The 17,126-nt window shown below is 45.6% G+C and overlaps 1 protein-coding gene across 3 annotated transcripts in view; it reads left to right on the top strand.

The window, feature by feature from the left end:
• srfbp1 (serum response factor binding protein 1) overlaps nucleotides 1-17,126 on the top strand; it is a 247,360-nt gene that overhangs the window by 143,062 nt on the left and 87,172 nt on the right. For all 3 annotated transcript variants that reach the window (XM_041185871.1, XM_041185872.1, XM_041185870.1), the window contains one exon: nucleotides 14,825-14,896. In XM_041185871.1, the coding sequence (XP_041041805.1) occupies nucleotides 14,825-14,896 (72 nt within the window). The remainder of the gene's footprint in view (nucleotides 1-14,824; nucleotides 14,897-17,126) is intronic.

The following is a 17,126-nucleotide window of genomic DNA, read 5'->3' on the forward strand; positions in this document are numbered from 1 at the left end:
AACCTGCTCTGGCTGCAGTCAATGGGGGTCGACGTCAAGGAGGAACTCCAAGAGGCGAAGAGCCAGCAAACCTCACTCTTTGCTTTGGAGGCCTCCAAGATCATCTTCCGGTGCAGAGTCCACTCCGTGGAGCAGGATGAGACGTGCTCATGTTTCTTCTTCCATAAGGTACACACAGAGAGCTCTGTGATCAGCAGCCTGAAGGAAGAAGACGGCTCAGTAAAGTAATCATAGTCCGACGTTTTGAGGATCAGCAAATCCTTTTATGCCAAATTGTATGACGTGAAGCCCACAGACAGCGCGGCCTCCCATTCCTTCCTGTCCTCTGTCACAGAGATCTTAGACGACAGTACACGGGAGAGCCTGGACAAACCGCTAACTCCTGACAAACTGACTTGAGTCCTTCGAGAAGAGTAAAACTCCCGGAAGCGACGGCTTGCCGGCTGAGCTGTATTAGGCTCTGTGGGACTGGATCGGCCCAGACCTGCTAGAAGTGTACGAGAGTATGCTTCTGGCCGGCAGCATGTCAGAATCTATAAAGAAAGGCATCATCACCCTTATCTACAAGCACAAGGGAGAAAGGGAGGAAATTAGAAATTGGCGACCCATTTCACTGTTGAATGTGGACTATAAGATTCTGTCCAAAGTCATCGCCAATTCGGTCAAGTCTGCTCTGGAGTTGGTGGCAGGAAGATCTCTGACAGCCTCGTGCTACTCAGGGATGCGGTTGCCTATATATGGAACAGGGGTGTGGACACCTGCCTTATCAGCCTGGATCAGGAGAAGGCCTTTGACAGAATATCACACACCTACATGGTGGATGTGCTCTCCAAAATGGGGTTTGAGGAGGGAATGTGCAACTGGATCTAACTGCTCTACACTAACATCAGTAGTGCCGTCTCAATCAATGGGTGGGAATCAGATACCTTTCCTATTAAATCTGGAGTCAGGCAGGGCTGCCCTCTCTCCTTGGCCCTGTTTGTGTGTTACATAGAACCTTTTGCTGAGTCCATCAGGAAGGATCCGGGCATAGGAGGAGTGACAATCCCAGGCAGTGGAGGCACTTAAGTCAAAGCCTCCCTGTACTTAGACGATGTCGCCGTCTTCTGCTCGGATCCGCTGTCGGTGCACAGGCTGATCCACATCTGCAACCAGTTCGAACTGGCCTTGGGAGCCAAGGTAAATTGTGGGAAGAGCGAAGCCATGTTCTTTGGGAACTGGGCTGACTGATCCTTTGTCCCCTTCACCGTCAGGGCTGACTGTCTGAAGGTGCTGGGGATATGGTTCGGAGGGACCGGGGCATGCGTTAGAAACTGGAAGGAGTGACTGGCTATGGTGGAAAGAAAACTGGGCATGTGGGAGCGACGCTCGCTCTCCATTGCGGGTAAGAACCTGGTCATCAGGTGTGAGGCACTCTCACTGTTGCTGTACATGGCGCAGGTCTGGCCCAGTCCACACTCCTGCACGATAGCGATCACCCAAGCCATCTTTCGCTTTATCTGGAGGTCGAAAATGGATCGTGGGGGACAAAACATGCCCAACATCGCCCTCATGCTGATGGCCACCTTTGTGTGCAGATGCGTCAAGATGTGCTTAGACCCTAGGTATGCAAACACCATGTGTCACTACGTGCTGAGGTTCTACCTGTCCCCAGTGTTGCAAAAGATGGGTCTGGGCACACTGCCACAGAGCCCTCCAAGTATTTGGACTGTACCATGCCGTACCACTTGTCCCTCATGGAAAAATTTATGCAGCCAAACACCTTTGACCACAAGTCCATCAGGCAGTGGTCGGCACGTAACGTCTTAGAGACTCTGCGGGAAAAGGAGAGGGTGATCCTGTCGGATGGTTCCCCGAGCAGACTGTCAGTCGTTTGGCAGAATGCCTCATCGCCAGAACTTTCCAACAAGCACCAAGATGTAGCTTGGCTGGTGGTGAGAAAGGCCCTCCCATCAGATCCTTCCAACACGCCAGGAGTCTCACCGCATCTGCACATTGCCCTCGAGGTGGCTGAGGTGGGGATGAGACTGTTGTTCACCTCCTTGTGGATTGTGCCTTTGCAAAGAAGGTCTGGAGAGAGATGCAGTGGTTTATGTCAAGCTTCATCCCAAGCAGCGCGGAGACACAGGACTCTGTGCTCTACGGGTTGTTCCCAGGGACACACACCTAGACAAACATCACCTGCAGCTGGAGGATTATCAACTCGGTGAAAGACGCTCTTTGGTCTGCCCGAAACTTGCTGGTCTTCCAGTGCAAAGAGTTGTCCCCGACCGAGTGTTGCAGACTGGCACATTCGAAGGTCCAGGACTACATGCTGAGGGATGCAGTAAAGCGTGGGGCAGCCGCCACAAGTCCCAACGGGGAAAGGTCTCTGTCTAAGACCTTTCAGCCATAGTGCATCGAGGCTGGGAAAGGTATAGACCCCTTGGGTTGTACGACTCACAATGAATGCATGCAGTGACTACTAATTGTATTACACATGGCAGAATGCATTTTTTTCTCTATATCAGTGATGTTAAAGTTTTTATTGGATGGTGAGAGTTTCATTTCTTTCCCAAGGAATGTAAATTATTTTCCATTGATATTGCATATAATCTTAGGATCCTGCATAGTGCTCACGGGATGAGTGGCTATGGAGGATGTATGGGGGGTATAGGGGTGGCGTTGGTGATCTGGTTGGTGGGTAAATTGAAAGGGCATGGTGGATGCATGGGCATAGTGGTGGCATGCGTGATCTGAGAGGGCATGGATGACATTTGGGTGGCATCGGGTGGAATGGATGTCCTGTGGGGGCATGGACTGGCAAGAGGGTGAGGGAGGTTTAGGGGCCCTTCAAACACTGAGGGGAGCTGGGATACTGTGTTGCAGAACCTAGGTGGGCCTTCTAACCAGCCCACCTCCGCACCTACACTCTTCCCATACTGTTTCGCGGCTTACAAACTGCACTATGAATCAACCCTGGTGTGAAAAGACAAAAATGGCATGTGAAGTCACAAACTGCACACTTGAGCTGCGAAAGTGTACAGGTCGGATTTTCCTGGGCCCAGAGGAAGATTTAGCCAGTAGAGTCTAATTGCATCTCTTAGGAACATCCAAAAGCAATTCATGCACGGTAACTGGTCATTCTCCAAATAGTAATTTAATCTCTTCTAGTCGTGTTCATTCGGAAAAGAATGTTTTCTATAAAACTGGGGAAGTCCTCTCTATCTTTGAATAGAAATTTCAGAGTGCCATTGGATTGTTAATGTCCACCAGAGCAGAGAGTTTGTGCCATAGGTTAATATCAACACTTCTTCAGCACTGCATTGAATTTCAACCTAGATGCTGAGCTTTGAATACAATTTAAATAAAATCATATTTTACATCAGTGTGCAGTCTGAGCATTCAGTTTGCTCATAATAGCCAGAAATACAGCTTTCCCATTGATGGGTTTCATGAGCCCACACCAGCCATCAGGACCAAAATTAAATTCATGAATTTTGGATAACAACCTCTAATTGAAACATACTTGTGCTTTATGGGATTATTTAAGCATAACTGCATGAAACCTGATTCATAACTTCCACCACATGTCTGCAAAGACAAAATTGCCGCTTTCAGCCGTTCAGATTTTCCACATAGATCTTCAGCGCCACTTTCAGTATTCATAAGGAGAGGAGGAAGTAGAGAGCATAATTTCTAGTTGCTATAGTCCGAATTTCTGGTGAAATCCTCTTCTAACATGTGAGTATAGTGGAAATAAGGTTTTTCACAGAATCACACAGTGCAAAATAGGCCCTTCGGCCCATGTGGGACCTTCTCAAAGGCTTTGCAGAAATCCATGTAAACTGCATCAACTGCACTACCCTCATTTACACACCTGGTCACCTCCTCAAAAAATTAAATTTGTAGACATGACCTCCCTCTGACAAAGCCATTCTGACTATCACAATCACAGAATCACAGTGCAGAAGAGGCCCTTTGGCCCATCGAGTCTGCACCAACACATGAGAAACACCTAACCTACCTACCTAATCCCATTTACCAGCACTTGGCCCATAGCCTTGAATGTTGTGCCATGCCAAGTGCTCATCCAGGTACTTTTTAAAGGATGTGAGGCAACCTGCCTCCACCACCCTCCCAGGCAGCGCATTCCAGACCGTCATCACCTTCTGGGTAAAAAAGTTTTTCCTCACATCCCCCCCTAAACCTCCTGTCCCTCACCTTGAACTTATGACCCCTCGTGACTGACCCTTCAACTAAGGAGAACAGTTGCTCCCTACCCACCCTGTCCATGCCACTCATAATCTTGTACACCTCGATCAGGTCACCCCTCAGTCTTCTCTGCTCCAACGTAAACACCCCAAGTCTATCCAACCTCTCTTCATAACTTAAATGTTTCATCCCAGGCAACATCCTGGTGAATCTCCTCTGTACCCCCTCCAGTGCAATCACATCCTTCCTATAATGTGGTGACCAGAACTGCACACAGTACTCCAACTCCAACATGATCTCCCTACTTTTGTAATCTATGCCTTGATTGATAAAGGCAAGTGTACCATATGCCTTTTTCACCACCTCACTAACATGCCCCTCCGCCTTCAGAGATCTATGAACACACACGTCAAGGTCCCTTTGTTCCTCAGAACTTCCTAGTGTCATGGCGTTCATTGAATACTTCCTTGTCAAATTACTCCTTCCAAAGTGTATCACCTCACACTTTTCAGGGTTAAATTCCATCTGCCACTTATCTGCCCATTTGACCATCCCGTCTATATCTTCCTGTATTCCAGGACACTCAACCTCACTGTTAACTACCTGGCCAATCTTTGTGTCATCCGCAAATCTACTAATCCTACCCCCCACATAGTCATCAATGTCGTTTATATAAATGACGAATAATAAGGGACCCAGCACAGATCCCTGTGGTACGCCACTGGACACTGGCTTCCAGTCACTAAAGCATCCTTCTGTCATCACCTTCTGTCTCCTCAACTAAACCAATTTTGAATCCACCTTATCAAATTACCCTGCATTTGCCTTCTTTATAAGTCTCCCATGTGGGACCTTTGTCAAAGGCTTTGCTGAAATCCATATAAACTACGTCAACTGCACTAATCTCATCTACCTTGTCACCTCCTCAAAAAATTCAATCAAATTTGTTAGGCATGAGCTCCCTCTGACAAAGCCATGTTGACTATCCCTGATCAAACCTTGCCTCTCCAAATGGAGATAGATATTCTCCTTCAGAATTTTCTCCAATAGTTTCCCTACCACTGACGTGAGACTCACTGGCCTGTAGTTCCCTGGCTTATCTCTACAACCCTTCTTAAATAGCAGAACCACATTAGCTGTTCTCTGGCACCTCCCCCGTGGCCAGAGAGGAATTAAAAATTTGGGTCAGAGCCCCTGCGATCTCCTCCCTTGCCTCCCTCAGCAGTCTGGGACACAAATCATCCAGACCTGGAGATTTGTCCACTTTTAAGCCTGCCAACACCTCCAATACCTTGTCACTCCCTATGTCAATTCACTCAAGAACCTCACAGTCTCTCTCCCCGAGTTCGATGCCTTCATCCTCATTCTCTTGGGTGAAGATGGATGTGAAGCATTCGTTCAGCACTCTACCGATGTCCTCTGGCTCCACCTATAGATTGCCCCCTTGGTCCCTCATGGGCCCTACTCTTTCCCTTGTTATCCTCTACCCATTGATATACTTAAAGAATATCTTGGGATTTTCCCAACTTTTACCAGCCAGAGCTTTCTCATATCCCCTCTTTGTTCTCTTAATTGCTTTCTTAAGCTCCACCCTGCACTTGCTGTACTCCACTAATGCCTCTGCTTATTTGCTTCCCTTGTACCTGCCAAAAGCCTCTTTTCCTTCTCATCGTATCCTGAATATCTCTGGTCATCCATTGTTCTCTGGGTTTGTTACTCCTTCCTAACATTCTAGAGGGAACATGTTGAGCCTGTACCCTTCCCATTTCCTTTTTGAATGCCCCCCCTCCTCATTGCTCCTCTGTAGATTTCCTCACAAGTAACTGTTCCCAGTCTACCTTGGCCAGATCCTGCCTTATTTTACTAAAATCCGCTCTCCCCCAATCCAAAACATTTTTTTGCAACTTGTCTATTTCTTTGTCCATAATAAGCTTATATTGTACCTTGTTGTGGTCGTTATCGCTAAAATGTTCCCCCACCACCACCTCAGCCACCTGTCCATCTTCATTCCCCAGAATTAGGTCCAGCACTGCACCGTCCCTTGCTGGACCCTCTACATATTGACCTAAAAAGTTCTCCTGTACACATTTCAAGAACTCCATTCCATCCAAGCCCTTAATACTATAAGATAAAAACAAAAAACTGCGAATGCTGGAAATCCAAAACAAAAACAGAATTACCTGGAAAAACTCAGCAGGTCTGGCAGCGTCGGCGGAGAAGAAAAGAGTTGACGTCTCGAGTCCTCATGACCCTTCAACAGAACTGCATGTTGAAGGGTCATGAGGACTCAAAACGTCAACTCTTTTCTTCTCCGCCGACGCTGCCAGACCTGCTGAGTTTTTCCAGGTAATTCTGTTTTTGCCCTTAATACTATGCCTATCCCAATTAATATTGGGAATGTTGAAATCACCTAATATAATTCCCCTATTGTTTTTGTTTTTACACACCTCTGCAAATTGTGCACATATTTGCTCTTCAATTTCCCGCTGACTATCTGGGGGTCTATAATAAGCACCTAACAATGTGGCTGCCCCTTTTTTATTCCTAAGCTCTACCCACAAAGCTTCATTCTTTGCCTCCTCCACGATACCATCTCTCCTTACTGCAGTAACTGACTCCTTAACTAATAATGCAATGCCTCCTCTTTTGCCCCCTCCCCTGTCTCGCCTGCAGATTCTATATCCCGGAATGTTGAGCTGCCCCTCCCCTAACCACGTCTCAGTGATAGCTACTATATCACAATTCCACGTGTCAATCCTCACCCTTAACTCATCTGTTTTACCTGTAATATTCCTGGCATTAGAGGCTGTCCAGCCTTGCCTTACTCCCTTGATACATAATGCAGCTGTACTCCGTCTGACTTGATTGTTTTACTGTATTATGATGTGTCCCTATTCTGCTAACATTGTGTCCCCTCCCCCTGCCAAATTAGTTTGAATTCTTCCCAACAGCACTACCAAACCCGCCCGCAAGGATGTTAGTCCCGCTCTGGTTCAGATGTAGACCGTCCCACTTGTACAGGTCCCACCTTCCCCAGAAACGGTCCCAGTGATCCAAATCTAAAACCCTCCCTCCTGCAATAACTCTTAAGCCACGTATTCATCTGTGCTATTCTCCTATTTCTGAGCTCGCTAGCATGTGGCACTGGGAGTAATCCAGAGATTACAACCCGAGAGGTCTTGCTTTTTAGTCTACTGCCTAACTCCCTGAATTTTTGATCAAGACCTCATCCCTCTATGTCATTGGTACCAACGTGTACCACGACCTCTGCTTTATCACCCTCCCCCTTCAGGATGTCCTGCAGCCATTCAGTGACATTCCGGACCCTGGCACCAGGGAGGCAACACACCATCCTGGAGTCGCGTTGACGGCCACAGTAGCACCTATCTGTTCCCCTGTCTATAGAATCCCCTATTACTATTGCCCTTCCTCCCCTCCTGTACAGATAGGCTGCTTGTGGTGCCAGAAGCTTGGCTCTGACTGCACCCCTTGGAGGAATCAGTACCCTCATCAGCCTCCAAAATGGAAAACCAATTTGCGACGGGATCCCAGGGGACTCCTGAACTACCTGCCTGTTTCTCTTGGACTGACTGGTAGTCACCCATTCCCTTCCTTCCTCAAGTCTCTTCAGCTGCAGTGTGACCACCTCTCTAAACGTGCTATCCACAATGCTCTCAGACTCTCTGGTGCTCCACAGTGTCCCCAGCCACTGTTCCAGCTCTGAACCCCGAGCTTCCAGGAGCTGCAGCTGGACACACTTCCTGCACACCTGCTGGTCCTGGGCACTGGAAATGTTCCCGGCTTCCCACTTGGAGCACAAGGAGCACACCATGGCTTTGATCTCTCCTGCCATGACTTATCCCTTTAAATTAAACTTTTTAAATCAATTACTCTAGGGCCCTTCTTTGCTGATCCTCGTTATTACAGAATATACAAACTGTAAACCACAAAAAGATCTTAAACTATAAGCGATAAAAGTAGTAAATACTTACCCAACCTTACCCACTACTTACCAGTCATTCCTTTCCCTTGTACTCTCTACTGCTGCAGCAGGGCAAGACCACTCTCTGAAGATTTAAGAAGTTGGATAGCAAAGAAAAAATGCAAAGAGCACCTCTTCCTCTCTGCACCGAATTCCCACTGTGCACCAAATTGCCAATATCTACACTCACTCTGGCTGTGTCTTACTCACGATGAGGTCTCTCCCTTTTTCGTGTTTTTACTACCTCATGATGTGATTTTCCAAAATCAGGAAACATTTTCTCATGCATTGTAAACTAATCAGATGAGAAAGTTAATGGCCTAGCATTTGCTGAAAAAATATTGACGAGTTCACAGCACAAACCATTATTAGTGCATTAAAAAATCCAGCAGTTTGTGGTGAGGAGGTGCGATGTCATGAGTTGAGAATTGTCATTAATTGGTAGGTGATTTCCGTAACTCAGCCGTTAGCCTTGCAAAAATAGGAGCTCGCCATTAACCTCGCATGATTGCCAACAAAATGGTTGGATTTGTGTAGTTAATATGAACTAAACAAAGTTGGGGCTGCTTTTTCATGGTGTAAGGACCCCTTTAATGCTAAGAATAATGTTCCTCCAATGCTACCCAACCTTGGCGGTCTAGTAAAAGAATAATTGAAACTATGGAATCTTACTCCTACATGTGTTAATTGTTCTTTGAGGCATTTTAAATTATAATCGTTTAAATTTTTTCTTAGTTTTCCTCTGTCTCTCTAAAACAAACCCTCAGCCCATGCTGTGAGATGCCTCAATCAAGCAAAATCTGGGCCAAATGTGAAGGAGCTGCTGGTTCATTTGTGGTTTTAATTTTAATGTTTGGGAAAGATTTATATGAACTGCATATACCTATATCTGAAAGAATATTGGTCGAGGTAATGAATAGAGTGAAAATTGAGAGGAAGGAGATACTGAACAGGCTGGTTAAGTCGCCTGGTCCAGATCTTGCAAGACCTGGACAATATTCAGGTTTGGGCTGATAAATGAAAAGTAACATTCATGCCACCCAAATGCTAGGCAATGACCATCTCCAACAAGAGAGAATCTGACTATCACCCCTTGACATTCAAAGCATTACCATTGCTGATTTCCCCGATTATCAACATCCTGGGGGTTACCATTGACCAGAAACTGAACTAGGCTAGCCAAATAAATACTGTGGCTGCAAGAGCAGGTCAGAGGCTAGGAATCTTGTGGCAAATAACTCACCACCTGAATCCCTAAAGCCTGCCCATCCACAAGGAACAAGTCAGGAGTGTGATGGCATACTCTCCACTTGCATCGATGAGTGCAGCCTCAACAATACTCGAGAAGCTTGACACCATCCAGGACAAAGCAGCCCATTTGATTGGCACCCCATCCACAAACATTCAGTCCCTCCATCACCAATGCACCGTGACAGCAGTGTGTTCCAGCTACAAGATGCACTGCGTACCATCTACAAGATCCACTGCAGGAACTCATCAAGGCTCCTTCAAAGGCACCTTCCAAACTCATGACTGCTATCATCTAGAAGGGGAAGGGCAGCAGACTCATGGGAACCCCACCACCTGGAAGTTCCCCTCCAAGCCGTTCACAACCCTGACTTGGAAATATATCACCGTTCCTTCACTGTCGCTGGGTCAAAATCCTGAAACTCCCTAACAGCACTCCCTAAACCACATGGACTGCAGCGGTTCCAAATGGCAGCTCACCACCATCTCCTCAAAGGCAATTAGTCATGGGCAATAAATGTCCATCATCCAACTACACCTAGGTTGACCCCTCCACTTTGCCCTTTCAAAGAGATCTGTAGAGGATTGGAGATTGGCAAATGTGACACCCTTAAGAAAGGGTGTAAGGACAGTCCTGGCAACTACAGGCCAGTTAGTTTAACATCAGTGGTGGGTAAAGTTTTAGAAACAATAATCAGGGGCAAAAATCAACACGCACTTGGAAAGATTGGAGTTAATGGCCACGAATTTGTAAAAGGTAGACCATGGTTACCTAGGGCAGAATTTTCTGCTTGGCGTGTTGGGGGGGGAGGCCCCCGCATGTCAGCATGTAAAGTGACGCGCGGTAACGTCGGGCGAGTGTCCCGACGTCACCGTGCGCCATTACGCTATTTCGCTGGCCGGGCACGCGATGAAGTTCGACACGCGCCCGGCATTAATTAACAGGCTAGTTAAGGCCCTTAAATCGTCAATCGACGCCAATTTTCAGGTTCCCGTGCGATCTTTGGCTTGGCGCATGGGCGCAATGAGCAGGCAGGTAAGAGACTTTTTAATAAAACTCATCCGGGCAGGATAAGAGGGCTCAGTGGGGTTATCAGTCTGGCCTGTGGGTATTCTTATTGCAGAAAGTTTTTTAAACTTGCCTGTGTGATCTGTAGCAGTTCAGAATGAATTCTAGCAGCTTTCTGTATACTTTTAACCTTCTGGTCAGCAGTCTACAGTCAGGAATCTTTATCGGGCCTGCAGCTTTCCGGATGCCTCCCTTTAGCCTGGGTATGGGCTCTGACATGTCCACTGGAGGCAGCTCCTCTGAGGAGGAAGGGAGAGTTAGAATAAGGAGGAGGCCAGGAGCGCACAATCAGTGCTTTGGGGAATAGGCACAAGGGACGCAGGGCCAAGATGTAGTCCAAGGTGGAAGGGGCCGCAGAAGACACCACTATCCTGCTGCCAGGGTATACAGGCAGCGAAGCAGCTACCTCAATATGACTGAGGTGCAGTGCCGAAGGAGGCTCCAACTGTCAAGGGAGACAGTCAACTACATCTGTCAGATGATTGGCCCTGTGATCTTTCCTAACTGTTGGCAGACACCCCATGCCAGCGGCGTGAAGGTCACAGTTGCCCTCCACTTCTATGCGTTTGGCTCCTTCCAGGTCCGAGTGGGTGATCTTTGCCATGTCTCCCAATCAGCTGTCCACACTTGTGTCAAGCAGGTTACAGACGCTCTGTTCAGGCGTGCACTGACATTCATTCACTTCCGCTGGGACCAGGCAAGCCAGACACAGCGAGCCAGAGACTTTGCGGCGATTGCTGGCTTCCCCCGTGTCCAGGGTGCAATAGACTGTACACATGTGGCCATCAAGGCGCCAGCAGGTGAGCCCGGTGCCTTCATCAACAGGAAGGGCTTCCACTCCACGAACGTGCAGATAGTGTGTGATCACAGGATGCAGATTCTACAAGTCTGTGCAAGGTACCCAGACAGCTCCCACGATGCCTACATCCTCAGACACTCCCGGGTGCCGGGGCTCTTCAGTGCTTGATGGATGGCTGCTGGGTCACAAGGGCTATCCCCTCAAGGTGGCTCATGACGCCTTTCTGCCGTCAAATATCAGAAGCTGAGCAATGCTACAATAGGAGCCAGGGCACCACAAGGCTGTGGTGGAGAGAGCCCTCGGTCTTCTCAAGATGTGCTTCTGATGCCTGGACTGCTCAGGGGGTGCACTCCATTACCCCCCAGATCATGTCTCAGTGTTAGTGGTTGCATGCTGCGATCTCTACAATCTTGCGCTGGAAAGGGGAGAGGCAGTGGATGATGAAGACGTTGACACAGTGGATGCGGCTGCACACGATGAGCACTGATTCTGAGGATGAGGAAGCACAGGGGAATGGTGAGAGGCTAAACGCTGACCCGGGACTACATCAAGGAGGCAGGGATACCCAGGAGACTTTAATCCAACGAACCTTCAGCTAGCTCCACACAAATAGATCAGGAGGACCAGCCTTGCCTGGTGCTTCCATACATGGCATTTAAGTGCTAAATCTGCCACTTCAGCTGTAATTTAGGGCTTTGGACATAAACTTCAATGTCCACTCAAACACTCATGATATGTATATAAAACATACAAATGCAAAACAAAGGAGCCACCCTCAGCCATGGTAACACATCTGGTTTTAATTTTCACCATCATAAGGTCACACAAAGTCAAACCAAAATGTTTTTCAAGCATAAACAAATAATAATTCCCTAATCTAGGGCCAACACAAAAGCACCAGTGAGAAACCCATGATGTGCCTAAGGTGCCTTATGTTTATGTTTTCGGGTGCTACGTCTAGGTGCTGTCCCATCGCACGGAGTGACATCTGAGACAGCCTGCTGCTCCTGCTATCCTGTTGGCCTCGATGACCTTACCAGCCATCGTCTGGCCCGTGGAGCCTGTGCTGGCCCCGCCTGGGAGGAATCTGCCAGGTCCACAGCTGGCATCTCCCCAGTCGTCACAGCCTCACCCGATGAAGCGGTCACTGGGAGAGGGGCGGAGCTCTCTGCTCACCATCGATGAATGGGTAACGAGCTGGGAAACTTGAAGCCTAGACCACCTCCCACATTGGCAAAGACCAGCTGTGGCCACTGGCACTGTGAGGGCTTGCAAGTCCGAGCGTAACCCCAGGAGAATCTGCTTGTTCTCCTGGAAGCCCCTCTCCACGAGAGGGGTCAGTAACGGGTGTCAGCCCTGAGGGGAAGACAGACAGCTGGAGGTGAATCATAATGGGGTCCAAGGCAACAGCGTGTGGGTGGAGGTTGGGAGGGGTTTGTGTTGAAGGGTGACAGAGGGGAGAGAAATGGTGATGTTGGGTGGGTGTGTAGTGATGGGGGTAAGTTGGTAGGTGACAGGGAAGGGTAGAAGGTGGTGGAGCAAGTTTGAAAAGTGACGCACACCCATTTTTTCAAACTGACCTTAACCACGCAATTAGTCAGTCAGTGAGATCCCTCGGAGTGGAAGGAGGGTCGCCTTGGGATGGAGTTCAAGGTCAGCACAAGTGGCTGACTAAAGGGGCACCCTAATAATTATCAGGCATCTGGATGTTGACCATGCTCAGTTCTGTTCTCCTCTCTATGGTAAAGCCCGCATTGCAGCCAGTTAGCTCCTGACTGATGGGTCTCACACCATCGAGATCCCAGCAAAGTGTTGAGCTGCCATTCATTCTGTATCATATGTCATTGGCTGCAGTCAGAGGCAGGACTGGAGGAATGGAGGTGGATGCTTCCAAGGGGTATGGCTGGTAGAGGGCAGCCAACTCAGACCAAATCTCCGTCCTCCTGGGTGAATGGTCTTGGCTGAAAAGTGATTTTGAAAAGATGTGGAATGGGCTAAAGTGGCAGAAGAAAATTCAATGTCAGTAATTGCAAAATGACGTATTTTGGTTTGAAAAAATCAGTAATTATACTTGTACAACTGATGATACAGTGGTGTTCCCCAAGGTTCAGTGCAAGGACGACTGCTATATATTAATAACTTGGATATTGGAATACAGAGTAAAATTTCCAAGTTTGCCAATGACACCAAACTTGGGAGGAGTGACAAACAGTGAGAATGATACCAATTGCAACAGGACATAGATAGGCTAGCAAAATGGGCAGACAAGTGACAGATGGAATTTAATAAAGAGAGGTGTGAGGTGATGCATTTTGGCAGAAGGGATCAGGAGGGGAAATATAAACTTAATGGCACAGTTTTAAAGAATGTGCGGTTTCTTATGGTCTTCTAAGGAATTAACTATACGTCCTATTTTGATACCATCTGTGACTTTTGATGCCAGTCCTTGACCTATATCGATATCGTTAAAATACAGAATGAAGGGAAGTAACTGAACCCTGTGGAATTCCAATATCCACCCCCAACCACTCCTAAAAATCTCTTTATTCTTATATTCTGTTTCTCACGTTTTAAACCAGGTTGTTTTCTCCAGATTGCTTAATCTTCTTTAGTAATGCCCAATGTGGTACTTTGATGAAGGATTTCCTAAACTCCATGAATACGACATCCACTGCATTTCTCCCATCAACCATATCTTTTATTTCCCCAAAAGATTCTGTGAATTTGTTAAGCACGATTATCCATTTTGAAATCCATATTACTGCCTCCTATTTATTATCTTTTATCCAGAGGCATGGTAGCATCATCCTTAATTAAATGCTAAAATTTTCCTTACCACAGATGTTCAGCTAATTGATATGCAATTACCCACGTTAGCTCCATCTCGTCTTTTAAAAATAGTTACTACATTGGCCACTTTCCAGTTCTCTGCACACATCCACACTCAATACGAGGGCTAAAATATAATTTGTATGACCATTGCAATTTTCTTCGTCATCATTTTTAGGATCCTGGAATGTAAACTATTGGGTCATGGCACTTTGCTTTCCGTTAGCATAACTAACTTAACAAAAGTATTCTTTGTATTATTGTAATGTTGATAAGGACCTGCTTTTAGCTTCATGCTGGGCAACATCAATTTGCAGTATAATTCAGAGGCATGCCTAAAATACAGTGTGTGTTACATAGTATTCTTCCTATTAAAGTAACCACTTTAAGCGCCTCGGTAAATTTGAATGTGCTTTTAGTATCGACCTGGGAGACCAAGCGTTTATTCAGGAAGTCTTGTATTTTTATTGCAATACAGAGGTGCATGTTGATGGGTAGCAAAGCAGTTGTATAAAAATCTATTGTTTAGCAATAAAGACTTCACACCTTTAAAGAAAAAAATGAAAAGAAAGGCTTGCATTTATATAGTGCTTTTCGTAGCCACCAGATGTCTCAAAGCGCTTTACAGCCAATGAATAACTTTTGATGTTAGTCACTGTTGGAATGTAGATGTGTAAACTAAAGTATATTATCTTTTGCATAGGATTTGAAACCAGATTATGTTTCAAGAACTGCACTTCAGAGGGACCTCAATTTTGAAACAGTCTGCAAAAAGGTAAGACTTCTGAATAAATGCAGCCGTCAGTTTGGAAAAAGTCCTGTGATCAGGTGTGTGCCTACAAATTTCCAAGTTATGCATATATAAAAAGGGTGACAAAATTAAAGTGACTCATTTTACTACATTGCTCCCATCTTCCCCACAATTTTATTACCGTGATCTATTCCATCCTGGCCGCTTCATTGAGACAAGGTCTCTGAAAATTCAGGGGGCAAATGCCTGCCTGAGGAGCCTTTGCAATCAGCACACACACTGATTTCTCCCCACCCCACCACCTTGCCTCCGATTCCCCTATCGCCATCATCTGACTGCTCAGCCTATGCCCAATCAACACCCCACCATTATTGACAACACCAAGCCAAGCTTAACTGCTCTTGCAGCCTTCACTGACCAGCTGCTTGCCCAAGCCTCGCAATCAGGTTGTCTCTGGGCAGGGAACCACTCAGTTTTGCCATGCCCACAAACTCCACACAATATGGAGGTGTCCCAAATTCCAAGTTCCCCATGACTTTCATATGGATCCACTCCGTGCAGATTAGGTATGTAAAATTTTCAGCCTGTAGTTACTTCTGCCATGTAGGAAATGAGGTAACAAAGTTTGCCCACTGCATATTTCCACAAACAGCAATGTGATAATGACCAGGTATTTTGTTTTATTCAGATAGAATTATTGGCCAGGATGCTGAGTAGAATTCAGCAGCAGGTATAAGTAAATATATGCGTAGCATACGGTTAAAATAATAATTGAGCTGGACCTGCAACCCCAGCCTCCTGCTTAATCCTAATACCCCAGCCTGAATCTCAGATTAGATAATTTGTGTGGAATTCCAGATCTTTCTGACAAGTGAGATGGAAATGAGAGAAATAAAACATACAGAAGATATTGAAAAAGTGAATGTGCAAAAAAATAAAGTGCATGATGGCTAAATAAAGAGAAAAAAGTAAATACAGAAATATATAATAGACAGGATGTCAGTACAAAGGAATACTTGTATAAAGGAAGGGAAAATGAGAGAGCCAGTGACAAATTTAAAGATCATCATGAAAATATGAGAGGCATACAGGAAAAAATGGAAATCGTCAAAGGAAGAAAGGGAGACAAATAGTTACAGGAAAAGAAGTGTATTTTTTTCTAATTCTTTGCAAACAAAGCAATGAGAGATCAACTGTATTTATTCCATTTCATTGTTTAACAATCTTGTGATTGAGGTATCTTCTGACTTACAGTGAGCAACACAACAGAAAATGCACGAGTAATTTCTTAAGATGTATAACTTGATATTAGTTGAAATATGGAAACAATAGCTTTATTACAGTATTTATACTTCTTGCACTAACGACACTTGAGATCACTGGCAGGTTATGGTTTTATTTTTCATGTCTGAGCATTTTTTCATGAAGGTTCTTCTCCCTCACCCATATTTGATTGAAATAGGTCTGTACTTATTATGAAGCATATTGGGCCTAACATGCTAAAGTCAATATCATTCCTGTGTCAATACAGTGTGCTATTGTTGGTTGCCTTGCATCCTAACTAACAGAGCATAAATTTTATTCTAATGGAATCTGCCCATTTTCTTAAAATGAAATTACTGTAGATTCACTGTAGATTATGGAGGTTTTTCCCCACTATCTTTGAACATTGATGGCAATCTTTGGCTTTAATAGAATGAATCTCACTCTCAACTCATGTACACGGTGAGAAGCATGTACATATCGCCGTAATGACAAACAACATTATTGGTCATCCGCTGACAATCTTTTCAAGATTTTAAATCTCATGACCTGACACCACTGTGTTTTATTTAATTATAATATCCCCACAATCATAGTTTGTGACGGGCCTTGCTAAATAATGCATTAGCCAAATACATTTCCTGCATTAAAAAAAAATGAATTGTACGAATAAAAAAAAAATTCTGTTGTTCAGTTGAGCCAAGAAATAATGCTAAAATAGTGTTTGCTACATTATCCTGCCTGACCCTTAAAATGATAAAAGGATTACAGAACTGCTTGCTGCTGTTTTACCTGTAGCAAGATCCAGAAAAGTGCTGTATTACTCACTTCCATCAGTGACATAATTGACATTATAAACCTTTTGCTTCTTTTAAAATGATATTTCTAATTAATGTATAATTCTGAATTTTGGTTTATTCCATTGGTATTTTCACTCACTTACCAGGAACTTACTTTTCATTATAAGTTTTTCCCTGCACTTCTGGTAACA

This window comes from Carcharodon carcharias, chromosome 4 (assembly GCF_017639515.1).
Source record: "Carcharodon carcharias isolate sCarCar2 chromosome 4, sCarCar2.pri, whole genome shotgun sequence".
NCBI classification, from domain to species: domain Eukaryota; kingdom Metazoa; phylum Chordata; class Chondrichthyes; order Lamniformes; family Lamnidae; genus Carcharodon; species Carcharodon carcharias.